Source organism: Apium graveolens, chromosome 8 (genome assembly GCF_009905375.1).
Source record: "Apium graveolens cultivar Ventura chromosome 8, ASM990537v1, whole genome shotgun sequence".
Taxonomy (NCBI): domain Eukaryota; kingdom Viridiplantae; phylum Streptophyta; class Magnoliopsida; order Apiales; family Apiaceae; genus Apium; species Apium graveolens.
The window spans coordinates 132,187,104-132,205,123 of NC_133654.1; the positions used below are offsets into that span (position 1 = coordinate 132,187,104).

At 32.8% G+C, this 18,020-nt stretch overlaps 1 protein-coding gene across 1 annotated transcript in view; it reads right to left on the minus strand.

Moving 5' to 3' along the window:
• Nucleotides 1-17,322, minus strand: part of LOC141678828 (uncharacterized) — a 32,475-nt gene extending 15,153 nt beyond the window's left edge. The window contains exons 1-7 of the mRNA XM_074485234.1: nucleotides 16,911-17,322; nucleotides 16,615-16,786; nucleotides 16,330-16,547; nucleotides 14,015-14,075; nucleotides 11,423-11,495; nucleotides 8,578-8,655; nucleotides 6,387-6,544 (exon numbers count right to left, since the gene is read on the minus strand). Coding sequence (XP_074341335.1) covers nucleotides 6,387-6,544; nucleotides 8,578-8,655; nucleotides 11,423-11,495; nucleotides 14,015-14,075; nucleotides 16,330-16,547; nucleotides 16,615-16,786; nucleotides 16,911-17,318 — 1,168 coding nt within the window. The 5' untranslated portion in view covers nucleotides 17,319-17,322. The remainder of the gene's footprint in view (nucleotides 1-6,386; nucleotides 6,545-8,577; nucleotides 8,656-11,422; nucleotides 11,496-14,014; nucleotides 14,076-16,329; nucleotides 16,548-16,614; nucleotides 16,787-16,910) is intronic.
• Nucleotides 17,323-18,020: the final 698 nt, after the last annotated feature.

Consider the following 18,020-nt stretch of genomic DNA (forward strand, 5'->3'; position numbering starts at 1 on the left):
GATTTGGTTATCTCTATTTATGACCGTTAGATCTTTTTAATCAAGTGATCATTATTGTTGAATTCAAATACTAAAATACTATATACCTTAAGTTTCCAGGTTCGAATTCCGCCAATTACCAATATTTATGTTATTATTTACACTACTCAAGCTCTCGTTCAAACCCCTCCAACAACAAATATTAATATTATTAATTATACATGGGTTTGTCTAGTGTGTGCGTGTAAAATCCGCAATTTTATTTTTTAGTTTATTTGTTAGATATTAGATATTAATTAGTTTAGATAAATATTTTAATTTAGAATATTTTGGAAAATTTTTGTGCAAGTTATTTGAGTTATGAAAAGATTTGTTATTTGTGGAAAGAAGTGTGAGAATATTTTAGAAAATCAATATCTTTTTAGTTTAGGTAATTATGTGTGCCAAATATTTTATTTTTGGAATTTACTTGGAGAGGTTGTAAATCTTTAGAAGGAAATTTATTATTTCCTAGTTCAAATTAGGGTTTTGTGTGTCTATATAAGAACCCCCTCAAACAATAAAATAAATCATACAAGCTTCCCCCAATTCGCTAAGAGGTACTTGGTTTTCGGCTTAATTTTCTGTAATTGTTTTTGTGACTATAAATATGTCTGCCATGCTGGTTGTTTCACTTGTATATTCAGGATATGTGCACTGACTTTATAGGTGAAATTGAATGCATAGCTGCTAATATATATATGAGCTATATTCGAGATGTGTACCCTGTCATGACATGTTTAATATGTTAGCATGCATCTTGTACATATGTTCACTAAAGAATAAATTAATGGTCATGGATATTGTTGTAGAGGACTAATATGTGAGCTTGTGTTTATATTAATTCGTTGGTTTAAAAAAATTAGACAACTTATTTATTTAAGTTAAGAGCTTGATTTAGTGTAAACATAAATGGCCATGATTTGTGATTTAATAAATATTTAGCTGCTGATGAACATATTATTTAATATACTTTGTGTTAATTATATTCAAAAAATTATGTTTTTCTCTCCTAGCAATAGATTACTAAAATATATTAGTAAGTAGGTTAAATATTGATCTTTAAATTAAAGTTCCTGTCCGACTTTTGCATGGTATAAAGTGTTACATGGCCTGGTCTAGTTTTGGTACAAGCAGAATATTTTTAGTTTAGAATTAGTATACTAGCATGCATTGTGTAGATTTACGTGCACTTATTTTGCATGTTTAAAAAACAAAATGATTTTAATATTAAAATATATGTATGCATGTGTTGTATCCTCTGTTATCAAGTTAAAAAGTGAAGCTGAGTACATTTTTGTGAATTGATTTTTTTAGTTATATATTGTTGGGCTTTTAGGCCCAATTGCTTCCCTTATATTAATTTGTTTAAAAAGTTTGGTCCGGTTATTTGAATTAGATAAACATCATGCTTTTAAGATTTTAAGAGTCTATATGTAATTATAAACTGTGAAGTGTGCTCTGCTTGATTGTTTTGTCCGATTACATGCAAAATCTTTATTAAGTACGTGCATAATCTGTTTATAGATTAAATAATTAATCACGTTTCGCTCATTAAATATTAGGCTGGTTCGTGTTATTAATTTCAGATTTTAAGTATCGACTTTGAGGTAAGTACTTTTGACTTACTTTTAATTTTCGAAAAAGATATTTCAGTTCTGTTTTTAATTTCGTATAAGATATAAGAGCTTTGATTTCGAAATTATAAGATTTATGTATTTTTGAATTTTAGAACCCAGTCTCTACGTTTTCGAACCGTTCGTAATTTACGCTATAGTTCCGGAACTAGCCTTAGATACCCTTATTAGGCGCACAAGTGTGCAACTTTAGATACCTATTAAGGGCGCGCAATTATTGAACTTTAGATCCGTGCAAAGTGTGTTATAAAGAATAAGAATAAGAATTAGATGCCAGCTACTGGCAAAGTGTGGCCGTAGATCAAGACTGTGGTATTTATAAGAATTATCATTTCGTTCTGTTTTATTCTGTTCTGATCTGTTATAAAATCTCTACTGTTATAAAATCTGCTCTGTTCTGTTTTAAATTCTGAATTTTAAAATATAAAACTTTGGGTTGAATTTATTTTAGAAAATGTTTTACAAAATTATTATTGTTTTAAGAAAAATCGTTTTATTAAAACACCCATTGTGAAGAGAATTATAGATTTGGTTATATCCGATAATCAGAGCGCTTTTATCCTGGTAGACTCATCACGGACAATGTCATGGTAGCTCACGAGCTAATGCATTTTCTCAAAAGGAAAACGCAGGGTAAGCAAAGCTGGATGGCATTAAAAATTGACATGAGCAAGGCCTATGATCGGGTGGAGTGGAATTATTTGGCTGCAGTGTTAAATAAAATAGGCTTTGATCATAAAGTGGTTAAGTTGTTCATGGCGTGCATTTCCTCCATTAAATACAAAGTCTCTCATGCTGGAAGAAACTTTGGTTCAATCACCCCGTCTCGGGGCATCAGACAAGGTGATCCTTTAAGTTCTTATTTGTTTCTCTTATGTATTGAAGGCTTTTCTGCTCTTATTCGTAAGTATGAATCGAGAGGGTTAATACAAGGTATTAAAGTCGCACAAAGAGCTCCTCCCATATCACATATTCTTTTTGCGGATGATTGTTTTGTTTTCTGCAAAGCAAGTATAGAGAGTGCCAACCATATCATGGAAATGCTTCATACATTTGAAACAGCTTCTGGTCAGCAGGTGAACGTAGACAAATCTTCAGTATTTTTTAGCAGAAACGCTGGTGCAGCTCTTAAACATGAATTACGTGATAAGTTGAGGTTTGTGGAAGCAGATGAGAATAGTTCCTACCTAGGTTTGCCTAGTCTTATTATTACAAGGAAGAAATCTGCGGTATTTGGCTTTATTAAGGAGAGGCTGCAAGATCGAATAGAAGGCAGGCTGGGATAAAAAACAGTTGTCAAGGGGGGCTAAAGAGGTTCTAATCAAAACAATTGGTCAAACAATACCGAACTACACCATGAGTGTGTTTTTATTACCAGTTGAAATTTGCAGGGATTTGGAAAGAGTTATGTGTAAGTACTGGTGGAAATCGGATCGGAAAAAGGAAAGAGGTATTCATTGGGTCTCGTGGGATAGAATGTGTTCAAGGAAAAACGAAGGAGGAATGGGCTTTCGCAATATCAGGGACTTTAACGTAGCTCTCCTAGCTAAACAGGCATGGAGGTTGATTCAATTTCCTGAAAAGCTGGTGAGCCGTGTTTTTAAAGCCAGATATTATCATGCAGGTTCGTTTTTAGAAGCTCAACTTGGTAGTAATCCGAGCTATATATGGAGAAGCGTTCTAGCAGCCCAGAGTATGGTTAAACAAGGAATAGCTTGTCGTGTTGGCAATGGAGAAAGTATAAACATCATTACAGATCCTTGGTTACCAAATGAACAAGACCCATATATCCATACGAGAAACGCAGCTATTGAGAATCAAACAGTTTCGTCATTGATGATCACAGGTGAAAAAAGATGGGATGTTGACTTAATTGCAGACGTCTTCGATCAATGAGAAACAGAGATTATTGTCAATATTCCTCTGAATGACCAAGTCAAAGACAACTGGTATTGGAAGCAAGATAAGTTGGGACAATATTCAGTTAAGGGAGGTTACTTGCTTTTACAGGAAATGAAGGAAAACGTCACAGTGGTTAACAATTCTGGATTTTGGAGGAATTTGTGGAATTTAAAAATTCCTCCAAAAATAAAAAACTTTTTATGGCGTGCTGCAAATAATTGTCTCCCTACCAAAGATAATTTACGCAGTAAACATGTCCCTGTGAATGAATGGTGCCCTACCTGTAATTCAAGCTCAGAAACGGTGCTACATTCTTTAGTCATGTGTTCCTTTGCTCAGCAATGTTGGAGCATTTCAGATTTGAAGGCTATATCTGGTGCCTCTCTCACATTTTATGACTGGCTGCAAAAGGTGTTTGAACAGAGAAATAGAACACAAGTTCATATTACAGCAATGATAACCTGGACGATCTGGAAGAACAGGAACGAATTAGTGTGGCAGCAGAAAGGCATGGAGTCTGTTAATATAGTCACGTCGGCAATGTCTGTCTTTAACCAGTGGAAATTTGTTCGGGATAACACTTTTAGCGTCTCAATGGGTTATATGACCCAGGAGGATGGTGTAGAACAATGGCGAACTCCAACAGTTGGTAGAGTTAAAGTTAATTCCGACACAGCGATATTTGCAAATCCAAGCAAGTACAGCCACGCTTTTGTCGTTAGAGATCACGAGGGTAAATTGATTGAAGCAAGATCAAGATGCTGTCAAGGCTCAGTAACACCAGTCTTAGCAGAGGCAATGGGAGTTAGAGAAGCTCTCAGCTGGGTCAAGATGAAGAATCAATATAATGTGGAGGTGGAGACCGATTGCCTGGAGTTAGTTCAGTGGATACGCAGCTGCTACTCAAGCTTATCTTATCTGGGGCGCGTAGTGGATGACTGTCGGCAAATTCTAGCAGGATTACACAATCAAAACGTAATGTTAAGGTTTGTAAAACGATCTGCAAATAGAGTAGCTCACTATTTAGCGATGTATAGCTATTTACCAGCTGATCGTATTTGGCGGATAGAGGATGTTCATCCGGAGTTTTATCATGTTCTTTGTAATGATTTGAAGTAATGAAATTATCCTTTCAGTGGCAAAAAAAAAAAACACCCATTGTTTTTCTGTTTAAGAGTTAGTCAATTTGTAATTGCTGAGCTGTGTAGCTCACCCCTTCTAATATTTCAGGTTCGGAATTTGGAGCATATTAAGAATAAGGAATGATAACTATGTGGAGATTTGTGTTGCTTCGTTTTGTGCTATTTGAATTAGAATAAAGACTTTGTTTTTAGAGAATAAATTTAATTATCTGTTTGTGGAGCTGCGTCTCCGTTTTTATGATTTTGATTATTGAGTTTGACCGCTGCTTTGACCATTTTGAATTATCGAATAAGAATCTATTTAAGTTGTGTATTTAGAATTAATAGTCCGGAAGTACGGGTCGTGACAGTGCGCATGGGCACACTCTATACACTGAATTTCATGCATTTTTTATGATTTGGCTCATTGTGATTTGTGGGGATTTTTGTGCATGCGGGGGGGTTCATCATTAATGGGAATAAGCCAATCAAATTTTGCCACCTAACTTTATTAATGTTCACCCTTGGGCACACACTAGAAAATCCGTTTATACATTATCCAAGTTTCATGTTCGACTCCCGTCAGCAATAAATATTAATATAATTATTTATAAACATACTGATAAGGTTAATGGTTCAAATCTCATCTTTTATATACTATTTAATATTAACTAAAATTAAATTTATTATATAACTAAATAATACAAAAATATTAATGAAAACCCGTGCATTGCACGAGTTATAAATCTAGTTAAACTATAATAATCGGAATACGGTATAATTTGCTTCAACCTCCATATCCACTCTCACGACCATCGGATCTTCTTGATCGAATGATTTATAACTATATATTATTCATATTAAAATAAAAATAATATTTAATTTTGATATATTATTTAATATACTCTGATACATAAAAACTTATAACGACTAATTGCATTTAAGAAAATTGAATCGACCAAATATTATACAGAGAATTAATTAGGAATTATTTAGTTAAATCGTGATTTCGTTTTAAAGTACTGGGTTAAACTATATAAAAAACATAAAAAAGATTGTTTAAAACGTACAAAGCATGAACAGATTAAAAAGAAAAATAAATCAGCTGTGTTTTATTAGGAATGATGAAAGCTAAATGATGAAAGGATCTACCAGCTAACTTTCAGTTTAGCGTCATATTTCAGGAGAATAATTCATTTCCCACTTTTACCCAAACACTACCGATAAAGCACAATGCTCATTTGGTTCATTTAAGTGCAGCTGAACGTGCTCCCAAACATGCACTGAATATAGACGCTTAACTTTCCATTCATAATTTCCCAGTATCCTAAAAAATGTGCATATAATGTGTTTTAATCTGTCAATTTTTCGAATTCTCAATTTTTTAGCTAGTGGAAGCTGGTTTTATGTCATCACTTAAATGGGTATTTCATGACATGTAGATTAATATATTATAGTTATTCGAGCTGTTGAGTTTGCACACGGCTTGAGATTAGCTAAGCTGTGATATAGGCTCTATGATGGACTTGGTCATAACATATCAGAGGAATAAGAATGAAGAAAAAAATAGAGAACCAACTAAATTTATTTCAAAAGATGACAAACAAAATTGTTTGATTTTTTTATTGTCTTTCTTCATGTAGATGCAATGATGTTTTGATTATGGAGAATAAGACAATTTACAAACGTCTATATGAATGAAGCATACCTTCTCCACATAATGCACGCAGATACAAAGATAGCGGATCCCCGTGCTTTCCTTCATGATGTAAAACTTTTGTTCCTCCACTAAAAGTTTTAAGCCCACGAAAATGTCGAATTGCTTCTCGGACGACACAGTATTTAGTGAAGCACTCAACCAACAACCTAACAAACGATAATGTCCTTAATGTTTGAAGCTAAACACATGTAGCTAAACTTTGATCAGTTCTTTAAACTAATTGTAAGGCAATGTAAAGTTTAAATATATCTTTTTTTTAGAAAAGGTATACATATCATTAAACATGTGTACTAATTCATTTCGCACCAGAATATTTTTAAAACTCAATCTGAAAAAAAAAACAAAATGAATTACTAGTGATGTAAACCCCCTTCAAAACTCTGAAAGCTTCTATAATGTATAGCTTCTCCCCTTCAAACCAATAACCATAAAAAAATTCACAGCCTATAATACTTTTTAATGGTATCTTCTTTTACAAGATCCTTAGCCTGAAGGCAAGACTTAGTATTACCTAAAAAGTAATCATCAGTACCAAAACTGCCTAAAAAAGAAAGCTGCAAGTTAATCATCAGTTTTATAACAATTGTTATTGCTAATCAGAAATGTAACTTTTTAATCTTAAAGATGATATGAGTATGTTAGTTAATAGTAGCGTAGTAAGGGTAGAACAGCCTTTTCATGTAATAATGAAGTGGAGTCTATAAAATAGCTTTGATGTTGTAAACTTTCTATCATGTTCAATTTATAGGAAATGGAAATGTTCTTTCCACCACTTCTCTTTCTCTCTCTATAACCAACTAACTAATACTCTCTCTCTCCCCCTCTCTCTGTGTGTTTCTTCTTTTGCAATCTATCTTCTCTCCATCTATTCTCTCTCCTCTCTCAATTTTTCTGCTTCGTCTCTCTAATCTATCTCACTTTTTAGTTATCTACATCAAAATAGCTTAGTATGTTACTTTACTGCATTTCTATATCAAAAAACACAAAAACATTCACATACACAAAACTACAAAAGAGAGTTCATGACAGATAGATTTGGTATCAGAGCCAAGTTTTTGATCAACCACTGCTTCGAATGTGTTGTGCACTTGAATCTGAGCAGAGCGACATTTGAAACACAATAATCACAACTATATTTTAGAAGTTAGAGATTCTGCATACCAAATGTTTGATTTTGGTCTCAATTAGTTAGATCTGTCGTTTATGCAAGAGATTAAGCTGTTTTGATGTTTTTTAATTGTGAATTGATACAGTACAATTTATGGTATCTTTGTTATAAAATAATTTCTTAAAAATTCAAATTGCAAGTTCAATAATTATTATCAACTAAAGTGTAATAATATTTGTCAAATTTCTTATAATATATAAAACTACTTTCTTACATAAATACATCGATTTTGTACTCAATCCTTTCAATCCAAACAAAGGTAGGGGTTCAACCAAACCTATCCCTTCCCTTACCTACCCAACCTAATCTCAACCCCCTATCCAAACGGTGTTAGGAGCTAAACCGTAAACTATGCTTGCCTAAAAGCGCTTAAACTGTGCTTGCCCATGAAAAAAAGCTTATGGATCTTGTTTCTTCTATTAAAAAGTGGAGCCCTTATCATGGACAAGCATTTCTATTTAAAAACAGATCTATAAATAGCTTTTAAGTTTTTAACTTTCTACTATGTTCAATTTACATAAAATGGAAATGCTCTCCCTTCCTCCTCCCTCTCCCAATAACATTCACATATACAAAAATACAAAGTAGCATTGGTGACATGGTCTAATATAGTACATGAGTTACAATTTACTTAATAAGTTCCCAGAAACGAAACCATCTCATGTCACTGTATTTAGGACTCTATTGGCTGACAGCTGACTCTTCGATAGTCTTACTGATAGTACAACTAAAAGCAACAGTAAGCACATGTGACCATTTAATGACTACTTGCAGAAACTAGCAGTTTAAAGAATATGGGATGTATCCAAAATTCATAGACATGATGATTCCAATGCTCGTACTAATGACAATGCACTTTCAGTGCTTGGTCAGAAGAATCTACTGTCATACCTAGGCAGGCAGAAATATTTACAAGAACACATACAATAAAAAAAGAAACTGGTGTATTTTGCTGAAGAGACTGCTGTCTTACTAGAAACAACCCAAGAAACGAAGAAGTGTTATACTTACGCATATGTTTTAACGTTAGGCTGCAACCCTCTACGATCTTCAATCATCATGCCAAGAAGCTCAGCAACATCTTGTACCCTAAGCAGCAAGCCAAAATTACAATCTACAAATAAGTACTATACAGGTATTTAATATATAAAGAAAACAACCAAAAATTAAAGAAAAAATAACAGCCACTGCTTTTTAAAAATTAAACTGACGAGTTTACAACCTTAGGAATAAAGTTTAAACACAATGACCTTCAGAAGGAAACAATTAAGATTAGTTTCAAGTAGGAAAAGGGCACACATCCATGTCGCAGACTAGCACAAAAAACGATACGGGCTATGTGACGAAAATGTGATCACATTAAACAGATTCAACAATATAAATCAGGTAAATGATATTGTCTCAATGAAGAAAGTGCTTTACTTAATTATAGCCAAAATTTACAGTCACCTTGGATGAAGAGATAGAAGACGCTTAGCAAAAAAAAGAGGGGAATTTGTATAATATATCGCAAATAAATAGGTTACTTTACAGATGTATCCCTTTTTATTTAACAATTAAAAATATGTCGCATGGTTAAATTTTAACTCTTATATAACTCATATACATATAATTAATTATATATATATTTTTTGCTTAGTTAAATTGACTAAAAAGTACTCAAAGTCTTGCTCTTCACTGTATTAGCTGGTGGTCTAATTTTCTATTTCTATTTTTTTTTCTCTTTTTTAAGCCAGCAGCATGTATATACTTTAAATTTTATTGTTCGTTTTTTTGTTGCTCTTTTTCATCTTTTAGTAAAACATCTACTGGACTGCTAATTGACACACCTTTATTACCGGAACTGACACCCAAATTTTTAATATTTCTTTAGCACGTAAATGAATATTTATTGCTGAGAAAATGGTCATGTTGAAAAATTTACATTTCGAATGACCCACCACATAAGAAACAAGATTGTTTATGAATTCCATCTATTCTCAGTGGTCATTTTAAAGTAATCAACAAAAAGAACGACATATAGTATTAAAAAGTAAAGGGCATTAAATCAAGTCCATTGCATGCATGGTATACTTGGTTGAACAATATTACTGTAACTTTGACATAAAAAATGTTTCAAATCGGTTCATAATCATTTACTTCAGTGCAAAGCTATGATAAGTGGAGAACTAGTTAATATTCAGAAGATAATATAGGCTTCGATTTATCTCAAGTTAGTTTCTTCTATTTTCATGCTAGTTTATTAAAGATTGTGTAGTTAGGGTTTAAGAAATCAAGAATCCATCCATTTTATTTATTTCTATTAATTATCAATGTAATATGTGTACCCTTTGTAATTTTGCAGCGAACATAAAATGTAAGCATTCTTGATTTTCAGTGTTCTAAAAGTCAGCGATTAATCAGCAATTAATAGCTATTCGGTAGGAAATTGAACTGATTAAGTGAAAACCGGGCAAAAAATCATTTTTTACGAAAATCGGTCAAAAATCGGGAAAAATCGGATTAGTCTGCTAAAATTCGGGTTAATCGGTCAAAAATCGCCCTAAATGCTTAAAAATGAAAAATATTTGGAAAAATTAAAAAATAAAATTTGTAAAAAATTTAAGAAAAATAATAATCTCGTACACGTATTTACCATTTTAAATGGTTAAATAATAAACTTTCTTAATTTTTCATCTCAAATTGATCTCAATCCATAAGTTAGATCTTAAGAATTACATTTACTTTAATAATATTTCATTTTTTGAATTTATTTGTATAAATATTTATAAAAATAATATATGTATATTCAAAATAGTAAAATAATTACATGTATTAATATTTATAAATAAAAACTATATTAAATTAGTTCCGATTAATGACCCGATTAATCATTCCGATTACCCGATTAATCCCTGGACGTTGTCCCCGCCGACAAAGTCCAATTCCCGCTTTTTACAACACTGTTGATTTCTAACAATTTTGTGAATTGTACATTTAAATTTAATAAATTTTAGATAATTGAAACAAATAAGGCTCTAAAAAAAGTAGTTAAGTATAAAGGTTATACATGTCATATAAATATATGAATTAGTAAAATTAACCATGATTAACTTAAAATTGTCAAAAAAAAAATTGAAAATGGGATATATCTATAAATAAAATTACAAAAGGGATGTATCTATAAATGAGTTTTTAAAGTGGGACATGTTAATAAAAAAACCTAAAAAGGAGATAGAAACCAATTCAGCAATGAAGTTGGACACATCTGGCAAGATTGTTTATGCCATCTAACATATAACTCTTTGATGAGATTGTCAGTGGATTACAGTTTGTATCCAGGGGATACTAATTGATAGATACATTGACTATAATCAGGGATGCAAATCATCTGTAATTAACAGTTTAGATAGTATAATCAGGCTGTAATTAGAGATAGTAATTAGCAGATTCTAGGAGGTAACTAGACTATAATCAGTTACTGTAATTAGCAGATACTCGGAAGATAGTTAGGCTATAATTGTGGCATAATGTGTGCATCTCTTGTGTATATAACCGGACAGAAATATAGAGGAAAGGGACATTGAATCCAACTTTGATAGAGATAAATTGGATAAGCTGCATAGTTAGGTTACCCTTCTGCTTCACACTCACTATTCACACACTGCTATCTTCTAACGCTTTCGTGACACAAGTAACAACCTCTCTCTCATAATTTTCTTCAGAAAAATAATACTAAACTAGGACTAAATGGAATGCAAGCTTTAGCTAATTGTGAACTTTAAAAACCAATTACCAATATTATAAAATGATTAACACAAATAATCACTTAGCCAACACAAATATTGTAGGCTCATTGAATTAATGCAGAACTCACCTATCATAGGACTCAGCTCTTGTATATGCTTGAATCACCCAGTTATATGTCTCCGTATCTGGTTTCATATAATCTGTCATAAAATATAAACAAAAGTATTGACGGACATCACCAACAGCAGTTGTAGTTAATTAAATTTAACCATATGATGCAACATACCAGAGAACACAGATTATTAGGAAAAAACATTTTAACATGTTCTGTTTTCAAGACACTAGGGTATGAGATGACAGGTTAATGATAACAAAAGTCCCCTTATCTTTAATTTTACAGTAATTTTAAACTCTAAAGAAAGTTTCAACAGTTTTCTCGCCTGAGTAACTTATTCGGTATATACATGTGTAATGCCTAAATGTATGTACTGTTATAGTCTCAGATTCTCAGTGTCTCACATACCTACTTTCTTCATTTATATATTAATTTGTCCCCTACAAATTGCGCCTAAAATATCCATTTATCTATGAAAATTTTTATATAGCAAGTCTTTTAAATGAAGAAAATACGGGTAGAAAGCGGAGCAAAATTACAGATGAGAGACAAGAAAAAAGCGGAAGTAATAGCAAACAAGAGAGATTTGGGTAAGACAAGCTGTTCACGTCACCAGATGCGATACATTCTTTTTCTCCTCTGGTCATTTTCTTTTACTTCTCATGTAAATTCGAGCACTGCACTCTGGGCATTAGCTATAAAAGATGGTGGCTAGTTGAGGTGCAAAATTCAATATGAAATGTTCAAAGCCTTTTCAAGATCCAACAAGTTAATACTGGGAGGACTTTATACAGACTAGGCCTCCAATGTCTTGGAAGGGTAAGAAATTAGGAGGAAATATTTATATTATTATAGAAAGATATAATATTCAATAATTCAGATAAAAATAATCTGCCAAAGTAAAGAATATTGGAATCATCCATGTAAACAGATGCGGGTACAAATAAATAGGATCAGATAATAGTAAAAGCGTATTTTTTAACATATTTCATTTTCGTCATTTTCTTTTGTAGTTCTCCATTTACAATTATCTAAAGAATACTCAATTTCAACCTTTTGCGGAGATAATGCAATTTAGAGGGCACGCGAGTGTCTTGTTTCCATTTTTACCAGATTGAGATAGTATTGTACAACTAAATTATAACAGGAACTAAATAGTGTAGGACAGCCCTCTCTTATGTTATTAGTGGACTTCAAGATAACGAGATAACTTGGTTTTAGATAACATGTCGCGAAGTCTAGAAAATTTAATGTAGTGAACTCCAGTGTATTTCTATTTGATAATTTGGTAAACTATTCACGTGTATATCTTTCGATCGAGGTTCCTAGTAGAAGTCAAAACTTTGTTCCTGCACTAGGAACAAGATCTAAACATAATTAACTGAAGAATGGTGAAGAAATTGGATCAAGTCTCATATCGAGAAGTCTGGAAGTGTTCACAACCAGAAGTCTGTAAAAGCTTAATATAGTGAGGTCAAGAAAAACAAGAGATCTATATGAAGTTGAAATTCACTAAGACTAGACATTGCAAGTCAGCCGAATAAAAAACAACTGATATCGTGATCTCAGAAAATACTTATATCAAACAAGTCAAACATTGCTGATATAGTGAAGTGCAGAAATGAAGATATCACAAAGTCTGTGGGAATGAAATATTAATAGAGTTTTCGTTACTCAGAGGGATTCAGCACTTTAGCATACACGGTGATGTTGGAGGATGATGATATCATGGAATCCAGGATGGATATATATTTTATATATATCGAACCGCATAACGTCATGAACTCAAGGACTATAATTCAAATGCAATATTCAGTCAAATTCTGCAGCACCTGCACAGTTCTAAGTGGTCCTGCGATGTAGTATGCAACAGGTGTCAAGCCTAGAACTGTCATTTTGCAGTATCCGCATTTCAAAGGAGATACTTTTATCATCAGGGCAGGAAAAAGATTGGGTTAAAAATGTTAGTTATTCTCTGAGGGAGATGTTTTAAGTTAACGAAACATAAATGAATCAAATTCTCACCAGAAATGGGGGGCATTTCACAGTTCCACTAATCCACAAGAGAGATTTCATTTCACTAGAATAGCACCATTAAAGCCCCTGGAACACAGACCTATAGGATTCACTCTTGCAATTTTTTTAAGCATTCATGTACACTATTTCCCGAAGTTCAAACAACTTTTGCAATTTACATTAATGATATGTTACAAGTAACATTTGATTTTTATCTCAAATTTAATAACATTCTCCTCTAATTAAACCTTTAGTTTATATCCAACTTAGTATGTCTTTCTCTAATTTCAAGTCAGCTTATAAATTGTTCAACTATACACAACATTTTGATGTATCAAAACACAAACAAATTAAAAATTTAAATTCCCTTTTCAGTATGATACAGTTTCCAAAAACACCCTACCAATTTATGAACATAGGTTGCTTAAAACGTCATTTAGTAAGCAAAGTAAAAGCTCTTAAGCAGAAAATTGCAGACTTAAGGTCTAAGGGAGCTATGAGATGGATAGAAACCCTGGTTATTGAAGAGAACAAATAGACTATTCACACAACTATAATAAAAAAGAAATGGCATGAAAAAATGCAAACCTTCACCGTATTCCATGTTTTCAAACGTAGCTTGTGCAATTTCAGGTATGCCACACGTCGCCTACACGTTTGAAAATAGAAAATTGATGCATCAATAAGTTACAAAATCCTATTATTCTCATAGCTCAAAGTTGCCATTTGTAAAAACAAGAAAAGACACCTAAATTTACAAGCTTTATTTTACATAACATATGTCTGCATAGTATATTTTAAAGAAGTAAATGTAACTCCAGTTCAAACACACTAAAAATGCCTTCTCGACTGATCTAATTTATGTGCACAGTAATTGACACAATGCCTTTTAATATCCACATTTAGATTAGTGCCGATAACTAAGAAAAATATTAACTAGAAACTCTTTCGATCAGTTATTGATAAGCATAGACTTAGGACTGGAAATGAAATATGAAACAATGAACGAAGTGGCTAGTGACTAATTATTAATGGTAAAGCTTCCAACCATTACCTAACCTAAACCTCCTTTCCCCCTTCCTTCCGACCCTTCCCCACAAAGCACACACTATTTGATATATTCATACACACACACATGTGGTGGCGAGTCGAGGCCAGGAAAGGGTTACAAGATATACATATGGTAATCCATTAATAAGTATATATGAAAGACAGTACGTGCCAACGTCCAGCTAAATGGTGGGAAGGTTACAAGATAAATATTTTAACCCATTCATGACAAGTGAAGAGACTACATGGTAAGGACCACCTAACTGTTTCTAGTTTATATTGAATTGTGTGTATGGGTCATCCCACTAAAATATTACATATTAAGTCATTAATGGCACATATTGAACAGACTACATGCTAACATCAAATTAACGGTGTTTGAGAGGGGGGGGGGGGTTAAAAGATATGCATGCCATTAATGACACGCATCAACCGATTAATTGTGGTAGGGGTGGGGGTGGGGGAGGGGGAGAAGGTTTACAAGATATACGTATTTTGGTCTATTAATTAATGGACAACACTACATGCTAATGACCACCCAACTGATTGTTTCTTATTTCTAATTTAGTGCATGTGGAGCATCCCATCTCCACTTTCACTTGGAACCCAACTCAAAAATAAACATGTATACCCCATAAGCATTTTAGAATATACATAAACTTGTGAGTTTTCTTATGGGTGACTGGTCACTCAGGAAGGAATTACTATGCCCCTATATTCAGGACCTACAGACCTCAAAGAGAAAATAAATTTTTCTTCATTGTTTCCTTATGTAGGGATTGTCTCCCGGAATCCCTTGAGGCAAAAGAGGTGTGAAACAAAGAAGAAAAACCTTATTCCGTATAGCAGATAATCAGTTGAACATGATAAATCCACAAAATTCTCATTTATTCAAATATTTCAACTCTTTTTTATAATAGATTGCCACTATTGCATCGCCATCCCAGAACTTGAAGAATAAGTAAACTCCAATATCGTAGATAGAAAGGAACTAATCCTAATTGTCATGTACTAGTTTAATGAAAGAAGAATAATCTAATTCTAATATACCTTCTTTTATTTTTGCTATATAATATTTCTAATACACCCTGAACAACTAAATTAGTGCAAGTAGTTTATCATTATATAGATTATAAAATAATTAATTCCTTAATTCCATGCTCTGCTTCTTCTCTTGTTGAAGGTGTGGAGCTAACTTACCTAATAGGTAGATATGTCTGCCACCTGCCAGCTTCATCTAATCGTATATTAAAGTAATAAAAGTAATATGAGATATCATAATATTCAAGCTGGTGGAATTTGCAAAAAACCCTCACTACTCTAAAAGAATAAAGAGTAAAGGTAAAGCATGCTTGCATCTTATCCTCCCAAGACTCTGCTTTAAGAGGGGGATACAATGGGTATGTCTGATTTGGTTTTGAGAGACGGAAAATGTCATGCAAAAAAAACGTAGAATGTTACACAGCAGCTCATTTTCAATGTTTTCACATTAATACATTGGATGTGCTGCCTTGGTACATATTCAAACACTTTCACTTTGAAGTTCAAATTAAATTCTGTGGGTAAATATAGAACATCAGTGTAATGAACAGGGGACAGGACCACAAACCACTAACCCAAGAAGGTATCAAATTACAAATAAAACTTTAATGTGACAAATTGGGTGTAAAACTGTTAAATAGCTTTACTATTTTAATGGTGGAATAATTGATGTACTAAGTAGAGTGTAGACCAAACATCAATCACAGGTCCTGGTATTAACATTAACATATCAGAGGGATCAGTTTTTGCATAATAAAACCTGATACTATACTTAAAAAGCAGGGAGCTATAACCAGTGGCAACTGCCTTACCTGCACACTAAGGAGACAATTGAAATGAAAAGTAGTTGCCATCCTTCCAGCGGCCTCCATTTCATACGATATGGTTAGTGCATTGGAATGATCACCTGCTTTACAGTCTTCCTCAATTAACATATCATAAAGCTGGTCAGTAGCTCGCAGCCCGCCAGCAGCACCTTTTAAGAAGACTTGATTTGCATCTTCCAAATAATTGCTTCCAACAAGCTCCTCTGTCAATAAATTAATTAAATCGGAAAATAATGTATGTAAATATCTAAACTAAAAAATAGAAGATACCAGTAAGAAGCAGCCAAGCCTGGCGAACGTCATAATTGAGGTTTTCCATAGCAGCGAGAATTTCTAAGCCTCTGGTGGCATGTCCCATGGAGCCAAACAATCGAATCAACGCGATAAATGTTTCGTGAAGAGGGCAAAGGCCCTCACTGAGTTCCCTTCTAAGGGCATGCATCTACAATTGGAATAATGAGGGGGGGGGGGGGTAGAAATATAAATATATATAAATAAAAAACAATTGGAGTTGTGGTTTTATTAACTGAAATTCAAGAAGAAATAGTAAAAGGGGGGGGGCTTACAGCACCACGTTGATCCTGAATAAGGACATGAGAAACAACCAAAGCATGAAAAGACCTAGGACCTGGGGAAATGCCAGCAGCAATCATGTCATACAAGACATCAGAAACACCACCAACATCACGCCTTCTAACGCGTCCCATAAGCTCCTCCATGAAAACTAATCGAAGTCCTTTCTCCGCCACACTAGCAGTAACTTCGTCCTGTTTATTCTTCTTCTTCTTCTTCTTCTTCTTCGTTGGTAGTGACACCGCGGCGCAAGGCCAAACCATGGAACTAGACGGCCGATAGAATTTGCATTTGCTTTTGCTACTACTAGTAAAAGAGTAAGGTAGTGAGATTGTCACAAGATTTGACGACATTGAAAACCCCCCAACAAACAAATGAGGCGAGGCTGATGTTGATAACATTATCAACTCAATATAGGGCCTGTTTGGCAACCACTAAATAAGTGGCTTATTGGCTTATAAGCCCGTAAGTACTTATCGATGATTGTTTGTCGACTCAACTTATAAGTTTAATTTACAACTTATAAGCTGATAAGTTGAATGTTAGTAATGACGTACTTTTTCTCAACTTATTATGGTTTTTTAATTTTTTATTAATTTTAGTTTTCAAATTTATGTTTTTAAATGTTAAGTTAATTTAAAAATCATGAATTAAGATAATTATATTTAAAAATATTTATTTTAGTTTCATTTAAGTTAAAAAAAATTCTGACTTATAAGTAAATTTACCAAACACTTAACTAACTTATAAGTATTATCTACTTATCAATTTTATGCCACTTATTAATTTTAAGTCATAAGTTACTTATTTTAAAATTTCCCAAACGGACACATAATACCTCACTTATGAACTAAATGCTATTCACCTATTTTATTAAAACAAACATTATTTTTTTACTTATTCTAATGTTAACTATTTACTAATAAGATTTTTTTGTTTAATTAGTATATGAATTATTTTAGAGTATTTAATCTTACTTGATAATCATTTATATTTTATTTAATATTACTTAACTATTCATAAAAGCATTTTTCAAATTAAAAATAAATAGATATCACTTTACTTCATTTAATATGATTTAATAAAATCTAAATACAACTCCA